At 40.8% G+C, this 25,951-nt stretch overlaps 1 protein-coding gene across 1 annotated transcript in view; it reads right to left on the reverse strand.

Annotated features, from left to right (window-relative positions):
• Positions 1–266: 266 nt before the first annotated feature.
• Positions 267–25,951, reverse strand: part of LOC120565238 (unconventional myosin-VIIa) — a 28,843-nt gene continuing 3,158 nt past the window's right edge. The window contains exons 8-48 of the mRNA XM_039810851.1: positions 25,787–25,900; positions 25,526–25,679; positions 24,787–24,863; positions 24,574–24,693; positions 23,380–23,510; positions 23,023–23,233; positions 22,803–22,938; positions 21,392–21,561; positions 21,139–21,279; positions 20,863–21,021; positions 20,667–20,759; positions 19,729–19,823; positions 19,551–19,635; positions 19,242–19,460; positions 15,996–16,205; positions 15,708–15,917; positions 15,447–15,605; positions 14,270–14,581; positions 14,033–14,193; positions 13,816–13,942; positions 13,599–13,718; positions 13,192–13,365; positions 12,299–12,526; positions 11,692–11,859; positions 10,650–10,767; positions 8,886–9,012; positions 8,625–8,791; positions 8,329–8,510; positions 8,114–8,235; positions 7,855–8,009; positions 6,407–6,560; positions 5,803–5,958; positions 3,984–4,089; positions 3,772–3,885; positions 3,573–3,660; positions 3,363–3,469; positions 2,895–3,080; positions 1,668–1,784; positions 1,368–1,451; positions 1,171–1,290; positions 267–1,066 (exon numbers count right to left, since the gene is read on the reverse strand). Coding sequence (XP_039666785.1) covers positions 971–1,066; positions 1,171–1,290; positions 1,368–1,451; positions 1,668–1,784; positions 2,895–3,080; positions 3,363–3,469; positions 3,573–3,660; positions 3,772–3,885; positions 3,984–4,089; positions 5,803–5,958; positions 6,407–6,560; positions 7,855–8,009; positions 8,114–8,235; positions 8,329–8,510; positions 8,625–8,791; positions 8,886–9,012; positions 10,650–10,767; positions 11,692–11,859; positions 12,299–12,526; positions 13,192–13,365; positions 13,599–13,718; positions 13,816–13,942; positions 14,033–14,193; positions 14,270–14,581; positions 15,447–15,605; positions 15,708–15,917; positions 15,996–16,205; positions 19,242–19,460; positions 19,551–19,635; positions 19,729–19,823; positions 20,667–20,759; positions 20,863–21,021; positions 21,139–21,279; positions 21,392–21,561; positions 22,803–22,938; positions 23,023–23,233; positions 23,380–23,510; positions 24,574–24,693; positions 24,787–24,863; positions 25,526–25,679; positions 25,787–25,900 — 5,973 coding nt within the window. The 3' untranslated portion in view covers positions 267–970. The remainder of the gene's footprint in view (positions 1,067–1,170; positions 1,291–1,367; positions 1,452–1,667; positions 1,785–2,894; positions 3,081–3,362; positions 3,470–3,572; positions 3,661–3,771; positions 3,886–3,983; positions 4,090–5,802; positions 5,959–6,406; positions 6,561–7,854; positions 8,010–8,113; positions 8,236–8,328; positions 8,511–8,624; positions 8,792–8,885; positions 9,013–10,649; positions 10,768–11,691; positions 11,860–12,298; positions 12,527–13,191; positions 13,366–13,598; positions 13,719–13,815; positions 13,943–14,032; positions 14,194–14,269; positions 14,582–15,446; positions 15,606–15,707; positions 15,918–15,995; positions 16,206–19,241; positions 19,461–19,550; positions 19,636–19,728; positions 19,824–20,666; positions 20,760–20,862; positions 21,022–21,138; positions 21,280–21,391; positions 21,562–22,802; positions 22,939–23,022; positions 23,234–23,379; positions 23,511–24,573; positions 24,694–24,786; positions 24,864–25,525; positions 25,680–25,786; positions 25,901–25,951) is intronic.

Here is a 25,951-nt window from a genome sequence, read left to right on the forward strand (position 1 = left end):
ACTACTAGCCAGTCAGAAGCAGAGTATGCGGGCGTGCCACGCTAGCAGCTAGGCGAGCATTATAACGTGTGTTCCAAAGTGACCACGTCTGTCTCTGAAGTAAAGGCTGGACTACAGTAGAGCTGTTTGGAGCAGTTGGTGAACAGTGTTTTCTGTTGGAGATGGTAACTCCCTTTGGGGGGGACTTTGGGCTTTTTCACTTTGTAAACCTATAGCATGCACAAAAAAAGATACATAACACAATAAAGGAAAGGGAACAAGCCAAAAAGCATAATATGAGCACTTTAAATGTTTTTAAAACAGGCAGTTTGATATGGAGGAAAATATACACAAGGCTTACAAATGTGTATGGCGAATGTGTATGGCGATTTGTTACACACAGGTTGGACAGTTTGTAAATCAATGAGAATTACACCAGATTTTCAAAAGACATTTAGACATTGATAAACACAGGAAGTATTAAAAAAAAAAGTTATTAAAGAAATTGAAGTTGGAAATACATAGAATACTGGTATTTATTAAAGTTAGGTTGTATCTATTTGTACATTTGTTTTACATTTATTAAACTTGGGTTGTATTCATCAATGGGAAGAAGAATTTAGGGAAACCATGATTGATTCAGCAACCATTTGTTAATCCTGTTGTTTTTGTGGATTATGAACCATATATTTTTTCACTAAGAAAATGTGAGCACAGTATTAGTATTACCTACAATGTGGGTTCCTTATGTTGCTTGAATACACGCAAAATAAACATTAGCTTTAAATAAAATGCCAGAAATCCACAACAAGTTCCTTTTATGCAATTAATCAATGCATGAGCACAAATAAAGTTGATTGCACTTTCAAAAACAGAGAGGTAGTCCTGCTCTGCCTGTGTGTGTGTGTGTGTATGAACTACATATTGAGTGTGTGGGTTTGAATCTCCAGCCACAGGCACACCAGTTGCATCACACTCGTGCTACTGAGGCTCACATGTCAAAGCGCTGGTTCCTGGTTTGCACTGTCCTCCTCTCTCTGAGGTACATGCTGACATAGGAGGTTATAAGATCATCCATCTTGTAACCCTTTTGGAAGGAAGACCCAGAGGTAAAGAAAGGAAATGAAAAAGACAACTTTACTTACTGACAGTGTATCATTTAAAGCTCACATATCTAATGATATATCTTACCAGTGAAGTTTCACATAGGAATTTGCTCCCTTTGACTAAGTTGCCAATAGTCATGTGAAAGTAGGTGCTTCCACTACACCAGTTAGCGATACGGTTGAATGGGTGATTTGCCAGCACATCCTTTACAAGAGAAAGAATTGTTAATGGTTGAAAATAGGAGCAGGGTGTTAATGGAAATACTGGTAATTCATTTTCACCTTGGTTTTAGGGTGGATGATGGTGAGTCCTTGCTTGCTGACAGCTATTCGCACAATATCTGGGAAATTTGGTTCAGATGTTTGCTGAAAAGAAAGTTAGAAAGGCAACTGAGGACAATTTTCTTCACTGTAGTCATGACTATTTGCTTTCTGCAGACGTGCATTTAGTGTACCATGGTGACAGAGGGTGGGTGAGGGACTGAGACAGAGCGAGAGCATCAGATAAACCAGCCACCCACCCAACGGACTATAGATAACGAGATAAAGCACCGTTTGTGCAGCTTTCACTGCAGCCCTTACCTTCACTTCAAAGAATGCACAGCCGAACGTCGGCCAGCGGCAGACCGCCTTCAGAAATGCCACCTTAGCTTCTTCAACAGTCATACCAACTTGTTTGTTAAAAGAGGCAACAATACTCTGAAAATAAAGTTTAAAAAAAATGCATCACAGTATGATACAACACTCTTGTCTTGTAGAAGTATTTGCATTGCTTTTAATGAGGTTAATGCTTTTCTAACGCCCCCACAGCCTTCAGGCAATATTCTCAGAGAGCTGAGATCACAGGGATGGCATAATGGGGACATTGTTCAGATGGGCAATTTAAAGAATCTAGCGATACTCAAGTGTCTGTGTATCCATAGCCTGATATATCTTACTCCCTATGTGCCATAGAGCTCCATTGTTTGTCCAAAAACTATTAAAAACATATCAATAGCCACACTGTTGCACTGGGTGACAGTCTATCTTTTCAATGAACACGGGCTCTGTAGTAGTTATTTTGATCACATACAATGTCCTGGTGCTGTAAATACTTGCTAGCACACTAACTGTGTATTAATCCACTGCTAGTCCCCAGAAGTTGCATAGTATTCTAGTTAAATTAATGTTTCCTAAAAATGACAGTTCCCAGCTGTTTTAGGACTTTTTTTTTGGTATCTAAAGTTAAACTATATATACTATATATGTGATAACTGTTTTTAGCCATGCTAACTGCGTGGATCTTGGGATACCAATTTCAGTATGTCGGTCTGTCAATGGTTAGTATCTCAGTAGTCTGGATCAACGGAAATGTATATTTCCAGGATAATTGCCTGACGCAATGGATGTCCCTCACCTTCCACTCTCTGTGTGTCGCCGTTCTCAAACTCCGTTCGCTTCAGGAAACAACAACAAACTTCAAGCTGGCGAGCTACATGCTGAAAATGGCAGACTTTGAAGAAAATTTGGATGGTGCCACAAGACAGGTTTGCTTGGTTCTTTCGGGGAATGATTGTAAAGATTTACTAAGAATATGTTTACAGCATTTAATATCTAACTGGGACGTTTGGGGACGGATTGGTGGTATTGATATGGACAAAATACACACTGAAAGCAGCAGAAATGCAGAGCTGAGAACACTTTAATATCTGTTTATTTATCGCAAGTAATATCGTTATTGCGATACTCAACAACGTTATCGCATATAATCGTCATATTGTGCAGCCCTACTTTGAATATGAAATCAGTGAAAAGAAAAGCCCCTCATACCTTCTTCCACTCATTTTCAGACATTGCCTTCAGTTGGTCCATGGGCACCAGCTCCTTCAGCATCTTGGGAATCATGACAAACTGGCTCTTGTCATTGTCAACTTTAATCCTGAAGAGCAGAGCCGCAATGTTGACCATTTCCTCTTTGGTGCTAACATGATAGCCTCTCAGGTACTTTGGTAGCTCCTGGAAGATAGAAATATATCTTATAAAGTCTGCTATTGTGGGAAACAGATTTAAACCAAGTTGTTACTATCTACATTGTTCATTAAGAGATCACTTTTGAATCTGTTCCTACTGGTCATTGTTATGAAACCAGAGGGAACAGTCTGGAACTAGTGTGGATACTATCTCAGCTATACGTCAGGTACAATTATGTTCATGGAAAAGTTTGGCTTTTATACCATGTGGAAAAACAAACCAGCCTGGAAAATTTGATGGTGACTGAGCTGCATCATTTAAATGTACCTGAGGGAAATGGAAGATACGATCAGCCTCTATGTCTCTGCCAGGGATCACACTGAACCACAACTTCCTCATAAAGAACACAAGGTAGGCTATGTTGACTGGCCCACCTGCAACACACACACACACACACACACACAGAGGTTTTTACAGGTAAAAAAGAACCATCAAAAGTGCGACAATTGACACTCCTATCAGATAATCAGTTTTTACCGTCTTTGATCCCCTTGGCTTTCTTGGACCAGTCAGTGATTTGTCTCAGACTATCAAAGAAGTAGTCTGTGTCATTCAAACTGAGAACCTGAAATTAACACAATGACAGATTTTCTTGTGTGAAAGTTAATGCAAGAACACACATATTGAAATTCTAGATCAGAATATAATGTTCAAGGATGAAAAATGTCAAATAAACCTTGTCATTTGTTTTGACAAAAATGCTGAAGCCGTCCGCTGAAGCCAGACTGAGCTTCTTGGTAATGTTCTGGATGAGATCCCTGATCCTGGTGTTTGTCGCCACCTCAAATTTCTGAAGAGGGAAGAAAGGAATCACTGGTATTACTGCAGGAATATTTGACCTGGCTTTTTTTCCTGGAACTTCACACAAAGAAGTGGTGTGTTTCGTACCTCCTCTGTGTCGTTGGGGAAGTGGATTTTGTGGAAGATCTGGGTGCTGTTCTGTTGGATGGCGTCTACCTCCACCTGGTGTGGTGGGAGCTTCCTGGGCTCCATCCTACACAAGGACAGCAAATGCTTAGTCACGTTGGTTTTTTTACGTTATCCTTTTGACACTAAAGCCACAGTGGCGATAAAGACAAAAACACACACTCTATCACTAAAATGGCAAACCAGAATGCAACACCATGCATCAACTGTGCCGATCAAAAATAAGTCTCTTAGATCCTGCTGTCATGATGGAAATTCTACTGAATGTAAATCAAATGTATTTATAGATGCAAATGCAGAGTGTGGTCACTGGTCCACTGTGAAGGTGATGCAACACCGATGTCAATGTGAGCGTCGCTGCAAGGAAGTTCTGCCTTGTTTTTTTTTTTCTTCAATCTGGACTCTTTTTTTTCCCATTCATTGGTGGCAAGCCGTAAACCGTGCAGCAATGTAATCATACAGTATAGAGCAAATGTGCATTGTCAATGTTGTCCGCTAAAAGTTCTGTTTTTGCCACTGACTCAGATTATTATTCTAAGTGTCTGACAACATTATGGAAGGACCCCTACAGAGATAAACCTTTTTGTTTAAGAGTAAAAACCTTTTTGATTAACCAGAAACTACTCAGAAATCCCCATCACCAAACCCACCAGACTCCATGTAAATAATCAGGACTTTTAGCGTGTATAGAGCCAGCATATCTCCACCAGACTCCATGTAAATAATCAGGACTTTTAGCGTGTATAGAGCCAGCATATCTCCACCAGACTCCATGTAAATAATCAGGACTTTTAGCGTGTATAGAGCCAGCTTATCTCCACCAGACTCCATGTAAATAATCAGGACTTTTAGCTAGATAGAGCCAGCATATCTCCACCAGACTCCATGTAAATAATCAGGACTTTTAGTCTGTATAGATCCAGCATATTTCCACCAGACTCCATGTAAATAATCAGGACTTTTAGCGTGTATAGAGCCAGCATATTTCCACGTGTAAATGGGTGAATTAAGGGTTTATTTCAACCAAACCAGAGTGGTGATTGTTGGAACAGTGAAAAGATGAACCAAGATGGCTTTTTGTTGTTTTATTGTTTCTATCGACTTAAAATGAAGTGTATTTTACGATAATAAAATTACTATTTATTTAAATGGAGTCTTGTGGGTTTGGTGATGGTGACTTCGGGGCTGTTTCATGTTAAACTAAAAGGATCTTACTCTTTAACTAAAATGTCTATCTCTGTAGGGATCCTTCCACAACATTGTCAGAACCTTAAAAAAAGTATCTGAGCATGTCAGTGGCAAAAACAAGCATTTTTAAGTGGACGTAAATTGAAGGTTCACAATTACCCAATAACGTCCTTTGCTGCTTGTTTTGCCGCTGCTAACTGCAGCAGTCTTGCTTAATGCTGGACCTGTTTCAAAAATTGTTGTTCCCATCAATCAGTTAGACACAAAAATGTTGTTACCATTTAAACCACATAACTTACTCTCAACAAATCAAGACCAAGAAGTCCATACACTTCACTTACTGTAGTTTATTTTTAGAGAGCCTAAAAACACAAGACATTTCCTTTTCTCACGTCATGTCGTCATGTTGAATCATGCTAGCTGCTAACCAGAGGTGAAGTGTTGGCATGCCTTGTACCTTTCTACAAGTGACACTAGCTGCTCTAGAAACCACACTCTCACTGGGGGGTCCGTGTCATCTCTTCTTTGAAACACTGGGGGAAACACGGTGCTGTGTGTTGGTGATGTATATAAAACCACGCATTGGGCTAACCTCAGGGAGCTCTGCAGACGCTGCAGGCAGTCGGAGGCGAGGGGCTCTCTGCGGCGCGACTCCAGAAATCGCTGAGTGTGCTTCAGAAGAGACTGGCTGGGAGGAAACAGGCCGCAGCAGAGCCACAGCAGCTGCCAGCCCTGCTCCACGCTGAACCTGGGGGAGGGAAAAGACAATATACAGCATGGGAGGGTGGTTACACAATGCAAAATGTCTTTATTCTTTTTACTGTTTGTTTACTATGTCTAAATAAAAAATACAAAAATGGGCTGTAACTAGCAATTATTTTCATTATCAATTAATTAAGTCATATATTTCTTGATTAATCAATTAACCATTTGACCTAAAAAATGTGAAAAAACTATTTGAAAAGAAAGTCTTGTTTTGCTTGACCAACAGTCCAAAACCTTAATATATTCAGTTTACAATGATATAAAACAGAGAAAAGCAGAGTATCTTATTGGAGCCAGAACCAGACATTTATCAATTTTAATTGATAATCAAAATAGTTTTCTGTCTAATACAACTGTTCCTTTCCCCAGATCAAATCCACCAACAGCATTTAAATCTGAGAACCTGAGATGGTGAAATAACATCAGCGTACCGGTTGTTATTGCTGGTCATCTGCTTCATGATCTGGCAATAGATCTCATCCCTGAGCGCCTCATTTTGAGTGGCGGGGCTGAAGATCTGGTCGGTGAGCTCGAGAGGACTCTGCATCTGCTTGGTGGGGTAATCTCCCATATATTTTAGGATCGGTGCACAACAGTCAAGGAGGAACAACCATCGTGGTTTCATAAACTCTGAAGATAGTGTTAGCTGCTGATGCTATAGATAGAATTGGTATGGTAGCTTCTGTTTGGGGGCTAGGCTGTAGGCTGTTAGCTTAGCATGTTAGTTAGCTTAGCAAGGCTAGTTATCTTGGCTATACTCAGTTTATATGGTCACGTCAAAGCTACTTTTTCTCATGTTATTTGATAGATGACAGTGTAGAAAACGAGGGGAATTAGAGGGGTATGACATGCAACCAAGTTCCCAAGGCTGGAATGGGATGTGTGCTGTTTTATGGCATGCACTGCTGCTCAGCTACTAAGGCCAGTTTGACACGTCCATGGCCATGGAAGCCTAGTCTCTGGCTAATGGGTTTGGTGGTGTTGGCTATATTGACTACGGAGAGGCCTTCTGCTAGCACAGGTAGAGAGGACTCTGCATCTGCTTGGTGGGGTAATCTCCCATATATTACAGCATTGGTGCACAACAGTCATTGAGCAACAACCATTCTGGTTTTTATAAACTTTGAAAATATTTTTAGCAGGTGATGCTATAGGTAGAATTGTTTTCTTTGTTGCTTGCTAGTGTATGGCAGCTAAGGCTTGTTTGGTTAGTTTTTGGGGTTAGGCTTTATTGATCCCCAGTGGGTACGAGCCAGGTTCGGTCAGAGGTTTCTGCCTGTGAAAAGGAAGTTTTCCTGGGGCACTCTGGTAGCTCACCTGGTTGAGCATGTGCCCCATATACTAAGGCTCAGTCCTTATCGCAGTGGCCTGGCTTCGAGTCCGACCCGTGGCCCTTTGCTGCATGTCGTCCCCCCTCTTTCTCCCCTTTCCTGGCTTCAGCTATCCTATCTAATAAAGGCCAAAAAAATTTTATTTAAAAAAGAGGATGTTTTTCCTCGCCGCTGTCACACCTAATGCTTGCTCTTGGAATTGTTGGGTCTCTGTAAATTATAGAGTGTGGTCTAGACCTACTCTATCTGTTAAGTGACCTGAGATAACATCCGTTATGATTTGACAATATAATAAAAAACTGAATGTGTCTAAAATGTTAGCCAAACAGTGCTAGCTTGCAGTGGAGGGCTGTGTTGAGTGGATGTGTTCAGACAAAGAGCGAGGTTGTTATGGGACACTGGAAAACACAGTTGAGGCTTCTCTGTGCTGCGGCCCAAACTCAATAAAACACAGTTTATAGACCCACCTGCTGACACTGTAGACCTGCCTGCACTCTTACTCTCAATAAATGCTACTCTTTTATATATCTCTGGTGTGTAGAGGATATCAGTGAAAGCCAGACAGGCTTTGTGGCTGAGCTCTGCATTGCCCACCAGTTTCTTGAGGAAGGGCTGTCTGATTGGCTCTCTGGAGTTCGCCCACAGCCTCTCAGGAGCAGCGTTCCTGGACATCACCTGGCGGTTCACATCGATAGTGGGCTGCCTGTAGGATCAAGGAAAAAAGATGGGTATTGCTGCTGTTAGTGTTGTTCCTGTGAGCATTATCCTGCTGATCAGCTGGTGACGAAAAGGAGGATTTCCAGATACCTGAAGTACTGGAGGGAGAATTCTTTCAGCGTGGCAGGAGCTACTCTCTCCATCGTTCCTGTTTCTTTCTGGTTTTCCTTTATGATGTTCTTCCTCTGGTTAGGAGACAAGTTGAGGAGGCTCTGAAAAAAAATTCAAAAGATAATGAATACTTCCACAGATCCTGACCACAATCACTCATCTGAGAAGGATGTGTCTTTGACATCTCCATATACCATGACTTCCTTGCTGGGTTTGCTGAGTGTTGGCAGGATTAAGATGGCCTCGGTGGGGACGGCCCCCGTTTGTTTCGTGCTCTCATTTTGGCCCTTTATCCAGCCACGTTCCTGAGAGAACTCGTCATCTTTGATTATTATAATGAGCTCTCCTTTCTTAAAGCCCAGTAGTGTGGGGTCATCTGTAGAGGAATGGAAGTCAAATCAGAAATCAGTTAGGAATTAGCAGAAATGACCCTAAAAGAGATCATTTAGCCGTGACCATATAAGAAAAGAAAAGAAATGCGGCCTCTGACCTTGCCTGTCGGCTTCCTTTAGGGTCACAGCATACTGAGATCTCTCGGTCAGTCCACTGAGGAACATTGTCACCAGCTCTGCCATGTCCTCAGCGGTGCCTCCACTCAGAGTGAAGTCTCCTTTCAGTGTCAGCAGGCTCACCGCCTGGCCAGACACTTTGCCCTCCCTGGGTCAGAACACAAGTAACAGCACACTGTTTTAGGGGGGTTTCATATCTACCTTGTTTGTTTCGGACTTTCAGACTTTTCAAATCAATTTACCTCACGGTGTGGACTCCGGTGACTTCAGGGAAGGAGAGCTCCAGCAGCCTCTTCTCTCTCTCGTCCAGGAAAGTGATACCAGTCCAGTTTATGGCCACAATGAACTTGCTCTTTGGCAGCGCAGGACCTTAGAGAAGAGACATGGAAGGAACAAGCCCAATTAATCATGACTCATAGGGGATTTATGAGTTATATTCCTGTGAAGCAGTAAAGTGTTGCTTGCGCTTTCTCTATCATGTCAGCCACCCTGAAGGAAAGAGCTTGAGGGACAGGGGTTGCAAATTAGTCATGGCTATAAACCTGTATGCATGGCATCTACTTTGTATTTTTATAAAGCAATGTTCTATGCATTTGTTCCTGTCAAATAAACATTAAATAAATAAGTGCAGCATTAATGTGTACACTAGAAAGGCCCTATCATAAACCCACATATATGGTGCCTTTACTTTATGGCTGCAACTAACAACTACTTTTTATAATTAATCAGTTATTTTCTGGATTAAATCAATTAGTCAATTAAATGACAGAAAATAATTAAAAATGCCCATTACAAGCTGCCAGACAGTAAAGTGAAGTATCAAGAGTTCAAAACTCAAAGATATTCAACTTACAATCATACACAACACAAGAAAAGAGAATCAGAGAAACTAGACACAAGGAAGGATTGGCATTTTAGTTAATAAATAACAAACAATTCATTATCTAGTATAATATAATCGTGACTATAATGTAATATAGGAGAAGGGATACATTGGTCTAGTGCTCTAATGAAACCACAGTGTGTTGATGTCGCTACTAACAGAGTATAAATCGAGTTTGGCTCTGAGCAGACTATTTAAAAAACATAAAAAAAACATATTATATTGAGGAATTACTTTTATATTAGCAGCATATTTTAAATTTGATCCGGAAAATCCCCACTGTGTCAGTGAGTCACAGCCCATTCTTATTAGACAGCTCGGATGGATCGGTAGGTAAACAGCAGTAGATCTGGAGACATGTTGTGCTGGCCTACTTCTTCACTCTTAAACAACTACTTTGCTCGAGTGGTGTAGTGTATCTATAAATATCCTTGCATATTCCAGTCTGACGTAGATACAAAATGCAGCAACAGCTAATTGCTCAAAGGGAGCAGGTTAAAAAATACAGCTTCACTGTTTGTTCTCTATATTTCAGAGGAGAGTGTAGAAATGTTATACTGTATATGTTTTATGTTCTACAGTGATAGAATCAAAAATCAATACAATCTATGTGGCATTTCTTCTTGGTTTTTAATGACATCAAAGCTATTTGGTCACTTGTTCGTCATCAATCACAAATAGAGACTATTCTGTGCTGTTTCTTTAAACATTTGAGGAAGAAAAAAAATCCAAAATTGTATGATGCAAGATTTGGATGCAAGTCCTCAGCAGAAACTCTGATAGCTGCAAATACCATTTTTATGATTATCTAGATATAGCTCATTCTGCAAGACATTCTTCATTCCATCTAAAGTAATCAATTCTTGTAAAGGTAAAAATGAACTGAGAAACTACAATTTGTTTTCTCAAGAGCATGATGCCTTTAATCATTTTATCTTTTAAGTTATTTGTTTTAAAAATTTCACATTCATCACAAAAAGACATTGTCTTTTCTCATCACCCATGGGTGTAAACAGTCTTATATAATATTGTTTAAATGAATATTATCATAATTTGTCGATCTATAAAATATTTAAATATATAACAGAGAGGCAAGACACAGTGTATGCTGATAGATGCCTACCTGACAGTTTGACAACTTCAAAGAACCTGGAGAAGAACATGGGCCACTTCTCTCGGGCGTAGTCCACCATCTCGGCCCTCACTGAATCTGCCTTCTGTCTTGAACTCAAAAACGGACCCTTGGGTGGTTCAGGAGAAATAAAAGACACAAACTTCAACTCAAGGCCACTGTAGAGCTTTTTTTCTGTCCAGTTCTGTTCATGCTGCACCTTCTGGTATGTGGTGTCACTTGTTGTGAAATTTCCAGATTATGAACTCATGCTATGTAAGTTGAGACAAGGGTACCCCATGTGTCATTCAGGTCAGTGTCCAACATAACCTCATAACCTTTCCAGGCAGAGCAATACTTCAACTTTGTGCCTCCATAGATGACGGGAGACGTACCAGCCGTATGATAACAGTGCTGCTCACCCTGCCAAGGCCATAGAGAGAGATAACACACAACACTTTGTCTGTTGAACCTCTCCCCTCTGGCAGGAGGCTGCAGTCCATCACAACCAAAACCTCACACCATAAAAACTTGTTTTTCCCCTCAGCAGTAAGCCTCACCAACAAGGCTCCGGACCCCCGCCCTGACACTGTCTCTTAACCCCCCTCCTTTTTGCTCTCTGTTTTTGCCTCTAACATCTGTCTGTTTGCCTCGACCAGCCTCGTCCTATTGTTCTCAGTCTGCATCCAGATCTCCACTCGCAACCCTGACTGTCAGCCTCAACACCCAGCTGCCCTGTTGATCTCTCTTTTTGGCAATAAACCGTTTAAACCTGCCGCGTCTGCCTTGGGGGTCCAGTTCTGTTTTGAAGCTTAAGCGTAACACAGCATGAGTTTAAATACACCTTCAGGAAGACAGGAACTTCAGAGAGTTGGGACGGCACTGCGCAGTAACACATTGTGGTTAAACTGTACTGCCTGCCTAAATTCTCTCCTCAAATTGAGTGTTGATTAAATGCTCCGATGTATGTCATCAAAATCTCCCAAAACCTTCTTCACGTACAGTATGTGAAATGAGTTGTGTTGCTCTTGAGTTTTTCCATAACATGACTGACCTGAGCATGAGCAGTGCTGACCATCTGCACCCATTTGGCCTCTGACGTGGCCTCCAGCCGAGAGTTGTTGATGCAGTCCTGAACTGCTTCCTTCACATGTTCTGCACAGCTGTCTGAGCCATGCTGGATGTAGAGATGTTTCGCAGCGAGCTGAACATAATCCTCCTCCTGTGAAAGTGAAATGATGACAAAAATACATGTCAAATGTATATCTTAGAAAAGTGGTTCTCAAACTCTTTCAATAACGTACACTCTTTGAGAAGTTTTTTTTTTTTAAGCCATGTATCCCCTGACCAGCACAAAACACAAGTCTATATAAAGAAGTACAATACAGGGCTGGCAGTGATAGATTCACTTAACAACAGCCTTGTAACTGGACATTTAAATGCTACGTTTCAAATGTTTAGAAGCCATCACTAAGTTTATTCATTACTATAGAATTTCTGTATTTTAAGAATTATGCATGATGTTTTTAAATTAGCATTTTGCTAAAAACTTCACCTACCCCCTGCAGTTCTCCAAAGCACCCCTAGGGGTACGCACGTACTTTTGAGAAACACTGTGAGAATATGGCAGGAAGAAGAGAATCATCCAAATATAAGCCCACCTTTTCACTCTGGTACTCTCCAAACTTCAGACCGTGGATGATCTGTTTGTAGATGAGATCTGTGCTGATCGTGTCCTCTTTGCAGTCGTGCCAGGGGGTGAAGACCTCCTTGCGGAAGAAGAGACGCCAGGGTGCGTGCTGTTCCTGCCCTCCTCTCCTCTTGACTTCCTGCTCACACTGGGAGATGGCATCCATCACGTGCTCCCGCCCGCTGCCCAGAGCCCACACCTTCAGGACAGGCCAACATTTGAACTTATGGATATTCTAAAAAAATCACTAGCTTCTTTATTAGTGTAAAATGTCTTAAAAAGGTGAGACAGTGTTGTTTAACCAGTGTGCAAAATACACTTCGGACATCTATTGGAAACGCTCAGTAATGTCTGCATTGTCCATTAAATATAAACGGTTGAGGCTAGATGGGATGCAGCTACGCCGACAACAACAAAATGACTAGTTAAGGGAAAAGATTGTGGTTTGGATTAAAACACTCCCGAAGGAACAAACACGCGTTTCCTGGGAGAGAGTATTCAAATTATATTATAGATTTTGCATAATTTTGTGTAATCACTGTGCAATATTAAACGGCCTAGGGCGTAATCTACTTTTGATTTCATTTGTTTGACTTCAGATGTCACTATATCTTCTTAGTTTATTAATTAGAAGAGATTTTTTTTCTATTTACTTAGTTTTTTGGGATGTGGAATTTGTTTTAAAAATGTAATTATTAATTAAATAATTGTATTTATTTTTTATAAAAAAATCGTAAACTTAAAATCGTGAATTGAGTGTATTGTTACATCCCTAAAATGGGGTATAAACCTCACTAGTGTATAGAATACTAAATTGCTACTACAGGGAGATACAGTATACACCGAGCGGATGTAACTGCGTACCTTTTCATACAAGGCGACATAGACGGAAAAGCCGAAGGTGTCTTTGAGTTTGACTTTGTTAGAGAGGAGTTGGCAGATCTCTTTGGAGGTAGATGCTGAGTCAACAGGCAGGTTAATGGAGCGTCCATCCATCAGCAGCACAGACACAATCATGGGCTTTTTTGTCTTGGTTGCCTATCACAGTACAGAAAATAAAATGACCATGTTGATTAAACAGTAATGAGATCTACTGTGCTACTGTGTTAAAGGGTCAATTCACTAAATAACAAAACAAAACATTGTCACTTAACGTTGGCTATGCAGACAGTTTGGGTTTAGTTTGTGGTGCTCACAGCATAGAAAAATTACATTTACAAAATTTTTCTTAAAAACAATGCTCATGAAACCATTTGAAATATTTGCAGGACCTGCAGCTCCAGCCAGGCTGGAGGCTCCCCTCGCACTCCGTTCATTATTGTGCGCCGCAGCCTTTCAGCGCAGTAGGAAGCGTAGCCTCCTGGAGCTAAACGGATGAAACTTTGCAGGTACTGCCAAAACAAGAGATAACAAGAGATGAGCAAAACATCACAGCATGCGGCACACTGTTTATGAGACTGAAGCAGCAAATGCAACTATTGTGCTTACCTTTATAAAGCGATCACTTGGAGGGAAAACTCCCAGACAGAGGGACAGCAGGATCCAGCCACGGAAGTAGCTGTTGCGATTGCTGTTATCTTGAAGCTGCTTGCAGATCTGACAGTAAATCTCATCCCTGGACAGACAAAAGACACATATTGTATTAGTAGATCATTGAAAACATAAAACCTGGATGTGTGTGATTTTTAAATGGAGCTTCTGTTACCTGAGGTCACGTCTGACTATGGCATATCCCACGATGTAGTGGACTTTTTCGAGCGCCGTCAGAGGCCGGTCCACGGTGGGTCCTTCTTCAGTCATGATGTCACTGTCCTCCTTCACAGTCTGCAGGGTGGGAGGCTTGGAAACTTCAGTCAGATCATCTGACTGTAAGAAACAACATCCATCAGCATGTGAACATCACAGCAACAACAACACTGTAAGTCAAAATATTACACCTCACCTCCTCCATGATGATCGAGGGTTTCCTGAGGCTTGAAGTAGATTTTGAAGTGGATTTTGGTATTCCATTTTCTTGAACAGTGGATGCTTTTCTGTTTCTGGACAGTAGGTCAGTGAATGTGGATCCCTTCCTTGTTCGAGGGCTCCCTTCTGGCACCGTGTAAACCTTTTGGTTTTGAGCCGTCTCACCGGGCACAGCAGAAGCCTTTCGGTTTCTTGCCAGAAGGTCTGTGAAAATGGAGGCCTTTCTGTTTTGCGTTGGCTCCTCGGGTACTGTGGAAGGTTTCCTTTCTTTTTTATTCCTTAGCACCCTCTAAAACAGTCAGAAAATATTTGTTTTAAATCAGTGAAAAATGAATGGTAATCTACACAATTAGGCAATATTCCAAATTCATACTTATTTTCATAACAATCAAGTATCAAAAGCTGAGGAGGACACACTGTTGGATGCTGTCCTCCTACTCTTTCTTCAATAACTAACGAATCTATCTCTTTCTCTCCCTGACCCCGTCTTTGACCTCGACAACCCAACTGCATTTTACTGCAAACTTGCGACTAGTTAACTTTCTAAAGCGGGCACAATCGCTTGTTTGCTAAGAGTCGGGTCAGGACTCCAACATTAACACACTGACAACATTATTAGTATTCAGAATATAAAATATTTTTACAGCACTTTTTAATGTGTGATTTTGTAATGGTGTTCACGAGATACCAACCTTTCGTGAACTTGTGAATTTCGCGAGCTGTCTCTCCTTTATGGAGACAGACGCTGTGTGCACGGAGGGGAGGGGCTGTGTGTGTGTGTGTGTGTGTGTGTGTGTGTGTGTGTGTGTGTGTCCTATGTGAGAGAGAGACGTGAGTGACGGAGAGAGCAGGGAAAGGAAATGCAGCTGAACGAATACGCTGTGTGTTTTGAATAGCGTTAACATTTTTTTATAATGAAACGCAATATTTGGCGGCTGGTGTTAAATGTATGCCGCACCGCCACAAATTTGTCCGTGTGTGGGAAACACTGAGTTAACCATAGTCCTCATAAATCCACCGGAGTTTAATATTACAACACAAAGAAAGAGGAAGATAACGGGACATCCGAAAACAGACATCCGGCGAAATTTTCGGCAGAACGAGAGCAATCCCGGAAGTGGAACGTCGTGGGTATAGACCATGGGGATATTTACCTGATCCAGGCCAACCATGTGGCTGAGACGCCGGTCCTTTCTGGAAATCAGCTCCTGCGGCACAAAGCGCTCCTGCGTGGAGGTTCCCTGGACCTGCTTCTTCGGCTCAGGGAGGTCTCCCATGAACCTCAGGATGATCCACCACACGGTCAGTGAAGCCTGGTGATACCATAAAAGAAAGAAAAAGTTAATGAAATAAACGAAGCTATTCCTCAGAATAGAACAACTGAAAGGATGAATTAAAGTGATCTATTGAAGCACCAGGACATCTCCTTTATCTTCGTGGTAAAGCAGGGGCTGCCGAAGCCTCTGGCGGATGTGAGTGTGGGTGGCTGCACCCTGGAAGTACATGGAGGCAAATTTGGAGATGGAGTACTCATCCAGATCATCATAGTCTTGTTTGAGAAGATCTTCTTCCATGGGGATTTCGTCGATGTCTATCTCCTCGATAATTGTCCGTTTCCCCTCAAACTAATGGAAACAGAAACACACATGCAGTGACCGACACTACAAGGAATACAAAATGAGCAAAACTTTCGGTTCCCAAACCTCAAATCCGACAGGTGCTTGCCCCTCCTGCCCTCCGACCATAACGGGCAGGAAGTCGAAGATGCTGTCCACCATCTCCTGGTCTGTGATGGATTCAGTCTGAGCTTTGGCCTCCATCTCTTTCTCCCGCCTCAGCAATTCCTCCAAATGTTTCTGTTTCTCCAGAATGGCCCGCCGTTCTTCTTCTTTCTCTTTAGCAGAGAGGTACATCTGAAAGAACACAACACAGAGGAAGATCAGAGGTCCGTTCCAGGAAGGAGGTTTAACAAACTCTGAGTCTAACCCTGATGTCTGAGTAGATTTACCCTGAGATGGAAACTCTGAGTTTTCGGTTCCAGAACAGCTGATTTGAGTTGGTTCAATCAACTCAGAGTATGTTCACTCAGGGTTACGCACGTGCACATAAGGCAGTATGAATGGAGCCATGATTCTACGATTCACCATGGTAACAACCACAAACAAACGGGTCGGCAGAAATACTCATGCGCACAAACAGCGAGTTTGAACATGCATTTTGTTAAAAAAGCAAGACAGCGGCTGCTGCTGCAAAAGAGAGAGAATTGGTGTGGGAGAAAATTGCTGCTCGAGTCAATGCGTACGCATTAACAGTGTATTAATTTCATATTTAATCACAGTTAACTTATAATATTAGGCTACTGGTGAAAACTGGAATTGTAGGCTACACCTATAATTTTATTCAGGTGCAATCCTGCAGGCGAAAAAGTTAACTATACTATTCCCATTCTGAGGCTGCAGCACCATGATCATTAACAGAACTATAAGTATAATCATTTATTTATTTTTAATGGCTCTCACTGGTGTGTGTCCAGGGAACATAACACGTTTAAAAAACGTTTCAGAGCGATCACACTTTTCTGACGGCTCTACATACAGTGGCTTTACTATTACAGTGTGATCCGCTGCTGTTATAAAGAAAACTGCCGTTTGCAAAAAACGTAATGCGACACAAAGAATGTGCTGGGATGTTAAAGCCTGTCCACGATGTTGAACTAGTGGAAGGATAAGGTATCTACATATCTAATGGACTGTGATAAAAAAATACCACTCAAATCAGTTATGTGGAAATGAAAAAACATCTATAGTCGGGACTCAATATCATCTCCCGACGTAAACTCTCTGAATTAATACAGCTTTTTCATCATCGGGATCGTCGACAAAAGGACATGACATGTTTGAGAAAAAAAACATTTTATAGTCTGCCTAATATAAACCAATACGTTTTGTTTTTCATGCAGATAACAAACTGCATTAAAATGAGCCTGATACAGACTGAATGAATGAATGAGGAAATGAGTTTCCCCTCCCTGTGAGAGAAACTCAAGGTTTCTTGAAGAAAACCTGCTCCCGACCAGGTTAGGTTCACAGACTCCGTTACCATAGTAACTGACTCTGAGGATAAGTTACCTCTCTGTCTGGAACGGAAAACCCAGAGTTTCCCTCATCTCAGGGTTAACCAACTCAGAGTTTTCACTAAACCTGCTTTCTGGAACAGGCCTCAGGGAAAAAGGATTATCCTGAACCACAACAGCCTGCAAAATGTCATCAACAATGCAACCCAATTAACACATTTGTCACAGCAGTGACTTAGGGGAATGACGATTAAAAAAATTAATTAATACACTAAAGCTGCAAAATGATGATTTCTTTATTTTTAATTTGTTTTCTGCTGCTGGTTACAGAGTGATAGAGTTAGACCAGTTCAGTGTTCAGTGTCTTGCCCATATACACCTTAATAGTAGTTATTGAAGCAGGGGCTTCTGACACACTATCCTCTACCACAATGATTCCTAACCACAGGGATATGTGGAAAGATTGTGGAGTAGCTCAAATAAAAACATAAAATATAAAATATGACATTATGATGTGATTAAAAAATGTACTTGCATTTGTGTTCAGGAGGAAAATAACCATTCAAATATTATTTCAAATTGATGTGACACTGACATTTACTAAATGTATTGTTACAGTAACCAGCAAGCCTCCAGCTACAAAAGGCTAACGTCACAGTACACACCTCCACTAACTTGAGTCAGTTCAGCAAGCTAGCAGAGGAGTCACAATAATTGGCTAAAAGTAAGAAGCTAAAAGCAATGGATTAATGGTTTGGATAGTTAGCTAAGAAAAGATAAACATTTGATATAAAGTAATGGATAAATGGTTGAAATAGTTAGCTAAACGTAATAATAAACTGTTGGAATAGTTAGCCTAAAAGTAATAGATAACTGGTTAAACTGGTTAGCTAAAAGTAACTGGGTTCAAAGTTATTTAAAGTGAATATATGTAACTTTGAAATGCTCCATCTGATGATCATTAATGACCTGTAACAGCAAACGAGACTAACAGTGAAAAGAACGCTATGTTTATATAGTTTTAATTCATGCTTTTGCAGGATCCGATTTTTCCATAGACAGTTAAAGGATTTTTCCCATAAAGTCACAAATGATTTTCGGAAGGTAGACGCCGCTACAGTCACACGTTCTGACGGGTCACAGATTTCATTGTAACACCGGTAAAGCCTGTGTTATTGTATCCAGCCAGGTAAAAGGTAACAGGAGCTTTCTTTATATAGGCCTAATTGTATTTTAAGGTTATGTTAGAAGTTATCTGCTGTAGTTATGGCTGATACTGGGGCAGGACCATCACAGAATAAAGGAAATAAACGAAGAACTAAAAGCTCAAAGGGAAAGTGAAAGATTGTACGTCAGTAGCCAACATTAAATTGCGTCCCCCTTCCATTTAACGCGGAGGCCTACCATTTTCTTCTCCCTTGTCCCCCTCCTGTGCTTGTGTAAAGTGTCCTTGGGTTTCATGAAATGCGCTGTATAAATCTAAGTTATTATTACGTTGTTTGCTACAACAAACTCCTAATGTTGGGTTTGTGACCCAGTGACAGTGATACTAAAGCTAAGTGACATGTAATGTAATACCGTTACCCAGTTTAGCTCACGAGACATCCAAACTAGGCTAAGTTACCGTATGCAACACTTTAAATGCAACGATGCATCTGTAACTTATTCTCTTATTGTAAATAAGCAAAACATTCATCGTAACTATATGACCTCCCCGTAACTCTAACTCAGTAATCTACAGTGGGTAACACGGCACTGTAAAGAAAAGAGCTTTAGGACAGCAGCTGTGGTAAAAACACTACCGCTTTAGTCCAAAGGGGCCGCTAGAATCAACACAAACTGAAAGTTAGAAATAGCCACTTTAAGTTGAACTTACATCAGTTTTCTTCTTTTTGACAGCTTTTCTTGCCAGCGCACCCCTGGTGTGTGCCTGCAGTAGGATCACAGCGTCTCTCTTGCGCTTCCATTCCTTCCTGGCCAGGTATCCTCTGGCTCGGGCCTGCAGCACAAGGGCTGCCTCCCGCTTCTTCTTATACTGGAAGTGGAGCTGACGAGACCGAGCCTGTGCCTGCAGCCTCGCAAAGCCCAGCTGGACCTAGAATGAAAACATAATTGAAGGAATTTATTGCATGTCAAGCCTGTATTTTCACGTTGATATATATTGATGTATTAAACAGTGACTCACCACTCTGTACAGCTTTCTGCCTTTGTGTCCTCTCCAGTGTTTCTGAATGACAAGAGCACCTGCCTTCTTCCTCAGGAATTGTTTCCTTTAGAGGGCATAAGTCAAACAGACATTAAGTTGTAAACTACATGAGCGAATAAAAAAACAAGCAGCTCATTTTAAAGCTTTTGCCCAATACCTGTATTTGTATCCTCGCAGGACTTTCTGGATCAGAAGGGCTTTCTCATGTAGTTCTTTCATTCGCTCCACTTCGAGCATTGTGTCATGGAAGTCCTGAAAGAAAACAGTAGAAAGTTTTTATTTTGGTGGAAATATTCACTTCCAATTTATATATTATAAGCAACTGAATACCTAATTGGAAAAAAATAATCAAATAATGTGGTTTTTGAGGCTGTACTAAAGCACAGTGATGCTATGAACTAAATGCTAACATATGCATGCTAAAATTTGCACATTGACAATGCTAATGCTGTGTTTATGGCAATTGATCTGATAGTTGTTGAGACAAATCCCTCAATAACACAAATGGGAACCTTAGTGGCACTAAAGGAAAGGTGAGGGGATCACCGCTGTTACTAGGCTTCATAGCCAGAGAACCCTGAATAAAACTACATTTAAGTTTTTTTTTAATAGTGCACACTTACATTTTCTGCTGAATTTGTAAAGCCAAAATATTTACTTTTTACTTTATTTACTTTAGAAATTTCTATTCTATTTCTTTCTTTCGAGAGAAAAGCACACAAATTCAGATTGCAAAATTAAGCAAATTTAGTGGTATTAGAATTTCAACATGTTGTTGTTAAAATTAGGAATTGAGTTGCTTATAACACTTTTTTTTTTTAAAGATTATTTTTTGGGCATTTCAGGCCTTTATTTATATAGGACAGCTGAAGACATGAAAGGGGAGAGAGAGGGGGAATGACATGCAGCAAAGGGCCGCTGCTCGGAGTCAAACTCACGGCCGCTGCGTCGAGGAGTAAACCTCTATATATGAGTGTGCACTCTACCAGGGGAGCTACCCAGGCCTGCTTATAACCTTCTAATGATTTTGGCGATTGTATGCTTCCACACATATCCATCACTAACAACAGACAACATAACAATGTAAGGCAGCACCTTGAGGAATAGCTTTGTCTTGCCAGTCTTCCAGTCGCCTTCTCCAGCAAGCACAGACTCACAAATGCTTTCACAGCATTTCTCTTTACTTTCCTGTTAGAGCAAAATGAATCATCATACAAATACAGCAAGAGAAGATGAGAAATGGTGTGAGGATGTCATGATCAAAAATATCACGTTAAAACCTCCAACTTACTCTTTTTGGATCACAGAGGGAAGTTTTCAGAAGGACGCGGTAGCGAGTCAGAAACTCATCGAATGTGTAGCGGACGGGATATCCAGCTTTCCGGATCCTGATGGTCTCCATCATACCAGAGTAACGGAGCTGACGCATGCACAGCTCTCTGTCAAACAGCTGAGACAAAGGAGGAGTGGGATCGGATTTACTCACACCAAACTGTCTCAGTCATTTTTGGTACAGATTTAGTTAGAGTTTCATTTTGGTTGGAGTGAATGCAGCTTCTTTCCTCACCATGGGCTTCTTGAAGTCATTGGGTTTAATGCAGCGGATGAAATAGGGCTGGCACACAGTCAGTGTTTTCATCAGGGAATCCAGAGACTGGCGGAACTGGCCAGTCAGAGTTGGCACACGCTTCTTGCTATCAGCCGCTTGCTGTCAGACACAAACAAATGTCAAATAGTGTAAGTAAAGTAATTACATACAATAATTAGTATGTTTTATTTTATAACTGACTATATATATGGGTTTTAATGCTGAAGCTGACCCGGAGGCTGTTGTTGGCCGAGGTGATGCTCATCCTGGGGTTGGTGCTGCTCTTGATCGTACTGGTAGACAGTACATCCTGAAAGGCCTGTTTGAGGAGTTTATTGGTGGAGGTCTCCACCAGCTGAATCAGATCTGAGCTGAGGGCGTCACGGTTTTTCTCAAGGAAACCTCAAAACAAGACACACAGAATAGGGACATATTACGGGACTTCAGGGTTTCAAATTTAAGACTTTTTAAGACCTTTATGAATGAAATGTAAGACCTATATCACGACATTAAAGTACAACGAAATGCAGAGTCACAAAAGTACTTGCAAAGTGAATAAATGTATTCAAATTGAATAAAAGCGACACAGAGTAATAATAATCTATTGAAGGAAAGAACTACAACACCATGGAATTAAATTAAAAAGAATTTTAAAAAAGTATTTCAATGAGCATTAGAGGTAGCGTTACATGGACGTAGACAAATTAAGACCTGTTTAAAATTATTGAAGACATAGAACACAATACTTCAGCAAATTTAAGACTTTTTAAGGCCTACAATTTTGATTTTAAAATTCTAGACTTTTTTAGATTTTTTTTTAACCCTCCTGTTGTCCTTGAGTCAAATTTGATCCATGTTTTAAAAAAGTTTCTATATCAGAAATTTGGGTTTCTTTTAACCAAATTGTCAAAATAAAAATAACATGGATGGTTCACTACAATGCTCTTCTTTGTAAAATAAATGATCAGTTCACTACTTTCATTGAATTTGGGTGTTTTAATCAATCTTGTAGCATTTGAAGAAAAAAAAAAAGAGACAAAAACAGAAAAAAAAACGTAAAAAATATTGAGTTAAAGCTACAAAAGTGTCGTAAAACACTGAAACATTGAAAAGACAGTTTTGACCCAGAAGAACTAAAAGTTGCATGGTGGACGGGGGAAGACAATAGCACTCTATCCCGGATCGGGCCACATTTTTCTGTCCAAGCCCGGCCCGCCTCTGACAGAGCAGTAACCGAACCGGACCCGAGCCCGATAGGCATTGAGATATTTCTGTCCGAGCCCGACACAGTTAAAATCTCTTTTTCTTTTTTCATACTAATGACACATGTACGTTTGTTTGTGTGAAATCTTTTATTAAGCAGCTGTAGGAAGGCATTCGGAAATGTCAACAGATGAGACATCAGCGCACACGGGGCAACAAGCGCACGTTAATAAGCTGTTTCATTTAAATTGTTCAATGCCTTATTGCGCTGATGTGACCGAGCCCGACCCGAACCCGAACATCATTTCTAAATATCTGTGCTAACCCGGCCCGGCCCGTCGGGATCGGTTTCGTTATCCATCCTCTAGACGACAAGTCAAGGGGTAAGACCCTTGACTTGCACAACAAGGGTTTGTTGCTCTTAAAAGCTTTAAAAGTACCTTTTGAATCATAGTAGACCTTTCCAGCAAAATGTTGGATTCCAAAATCTGTCTCATAGTTGTTCTTGGGGGGAATATAGATGTTCCCTTTCCCATGGACCTGATTCATTTTTTGGAGCAGGGTGGTATCTGTGCCCTGAAAATTCAAGAAAAGAGGAGAGTTAAAACCCACCTTTCTTTTTTACATGACATTTTTATGAGGTACAAGGAGGATAGAGACCTTGGGGAAGTTGCTCTCCTCATCAATAAGCGCCAGCATGTTCAGGGGTTTGTTGGCCAATACGTCCAGGGTGCATTGGTTGTCTTTGTAGTCTATTTTCTTCCACACAATGTTTTCACGGGCATACTCGTCCTGCTCCAGTTTGAAAACATGCTTGACGAAGAACTGCTGCAACTGCTCATTGGCAAAGTTGATGCACAGCTGCTCAAAGCTGCAACAGTTCAACAAATGCAACAGCACAAGAGGAAAGAAAGGTGGGTGGATTTTAGGCAATGTCTCAATTAACAATGTGTCCTCTGTCTTTAAAAACAGCAGCAATAAAGCTCTAATGTCATGAGAGTTGGTGTGAATACCAACCTGTTTTTGGTGAAGTTCTCAAAACCAAAGATGTCGAGCAAGCCTATTGACTGTTGGGAATCCTCAGGTGGCTTGTAAATGGCAGCATTGATTTTGTCCACGACCCAAAGGAAAAGTCTTCCATAAATAGCCTGGACAAATAATACAGAGGATAGCTTTCTATATTATACATAAGGCCACACACGGTTTGAAAAAAACAACACAAAAGATCCAAATGTCACACACTCTGACATGTTATTACATCCATGCTATGGTAAATGACTCCATTGTTAACTGTCTCTGCTCTCAAAAGCATTAGCCTTGTCAGTCTTGGCCAGGTTTCCCTTGCAAAAGACAATTTGGGTCAATAAAGGGTATAGAAAAAATTGTGTCAGAAGATAACTCCCAAAAACATTTCATCTACTGTTAACTGCAGATCAACATTTCCACTTATGCTATACGTTGAGCTTAATGCTATCATTACAACATTCAAAAATTAGCATGCAAACTTTGCATGTTAACATGATAAAATGCTAAACGCTACCAACATTAACATATTGTATATTAGCTAGTATCATACCAACATAGTTACATTAGCATGTATCCTTGCCTGCTAAAAGTTATCATGTTAGTTAACATGATAAAATACATGACTATGCTGCTAAAGTTTAGTATATTATCATACCAGCATATTAACATTAGCATGTATCCTAACATGCTACACATAAGCACTTTAACATGATTCAATACTAAATGTTACTATGCTGCCACAGTTAACATAGTATGCTGCTAACAGTAATTAGTCAGTTAATTAATCAGTAAAACCGAGGAAGGATGTTGCGCTAAGCCTGACAATGAACAGTTAACGCTAGACCAATGGTTCCCAACCTTTTTATAACTCAATAAAACAAATCAGTGTCTCTGCAACCCCTCATTGCAGTTGCCTTAAGTGAAAGAATTCCAGAAGCCAGAAGTTAAAAAGTAACATTTTATGTAGAGTCTGAGAAGTCCTAAAACAGCCACAGCACATCAGGTCTCGTTCATTTGTTGTTAAGAATTAAAAGGTTTCTCCATTTATCATCCATTGATTTTGTTTTCTGGTGTGTATGAGCAGTACATCCTCTCGGGGCTAGTTTAGCATATGTTAACATGAGCGGCATTACCTTTTAAAATACATTTTTGCCTTATGAAAACATAAATCCAGACTTGTGTTACCTTGACAAAGGCATCCCTGCCGTCCACAGCCTGGGCAGAGGTCAGAGCTTTGGTCACACTCTCTTTGGCTGTCATGAAGGAGCGCTGAGTCAGACTCTTCTCCAGTGCTTTGGGATCCACCTGGAGTAATGGGACAAACACAGTCAGACAAGGTCCTCTCAGCTCCTTTGATTTGCTTTAGTGAAGAACAAAAAAAGAACAAACTACATATACCTCCAAAAGCTGGCTGGCCATGTTGGAATTGGAAGATTTGAGGATGTCACAGCCCTCTAGGTTATTTACTATGGTTCCTGAAATTATGGAAGAAAAATATGTTTCATGGCTCAAAAGATGCAATTATTTATTTATATCAACAGTACATGTATCCAGTGGTGGAAAAAGTATTCATATCCTTTACTGAAGTAAAAGTGCTAATACCACACTGTAGGAATACTCGGTTACAAGAAATGTCCTGCATTAAATATGTTAGGTAAAGGTACTTTATTTGTCACATACACCTACATGTAGCGAAATTCATTCTCTGCATTTAACCCATCCCTCAAGGGAGCAGTGGGCAGCCAATCACAGCCCGGGGACCAAATCCAGATCTGAGCCAGTGCCTTGATCAAGGGCACTAACTGGAAAACCTAGTACATGTTTTTTTTTTATGGTGGGGGAAACCGGAGCACCCGGAGGAAACCCACGCAAACATGGGGAGAACATACAAACTCTACACAGAAAGGCCCCGGAACGACCTGGATTCAAACCCAGAAGCTTCTTGCTGTGAGGCCACAGTGCTAACCATTGGGCCACCATGCTGTTACTTAAGTAAAAGTATAAAAGTATCATCAGGAAAATGTATTTAAAGTATTAAAAGTAAAAGTATGCTCGATGCAGAATAAGCCTCACATTTTAGAATCTGGAAACCATCAAAAAGAAATGCATGCATCCTATTGTATGGTGCTCTCCCTACCCTCAAAGTCCACATTGCCCAGGTGAAGGATAGCAGCAAGCAGTTTGGAGATTTCCCAGGAGTCATTCTCTGTGAACATGAGGACCTTCAGAGCTGAACGGAAGTGAGCGTATTCCTTCACATCATCACGCCCTTCACAGCTGGTGCAGTTACCCTGGTGATATGATCCCATGGTTTAAATCTGGGATTCACAGTCACATACTGTATAAAGACATTTAAGTTTTATTCTGATTTCAAAGTTTGCAGGATTATATTTAGTACCATGGTCAGATAGTTGTACTCAGCAGCGTTCCCCAGGGAAAGAATCTTTTTCTGCTCAGCTGTCATGCCCATCAGCATGTAGTAAAATATGTGGTAGTTTCTTTCCTCAGGCGCCTGCACATAAAAGCACATGTTCATTACCACAATTACCCAAAACATTGGTCT

This window comes from Perca fluviatilis, chromosome 9 (assembly GCF_010015445.1).
Source record: "Perca fluviatilis chromosome 9, GENO_Pfluv_1.0, whole genome shotgun sequence".
Taxonomy (NCBI): Eukaryota; Metazoa; Chordata; class Actinopteri; order Perciformes; family Percidae; genus Perca; species Perca fluviatilis.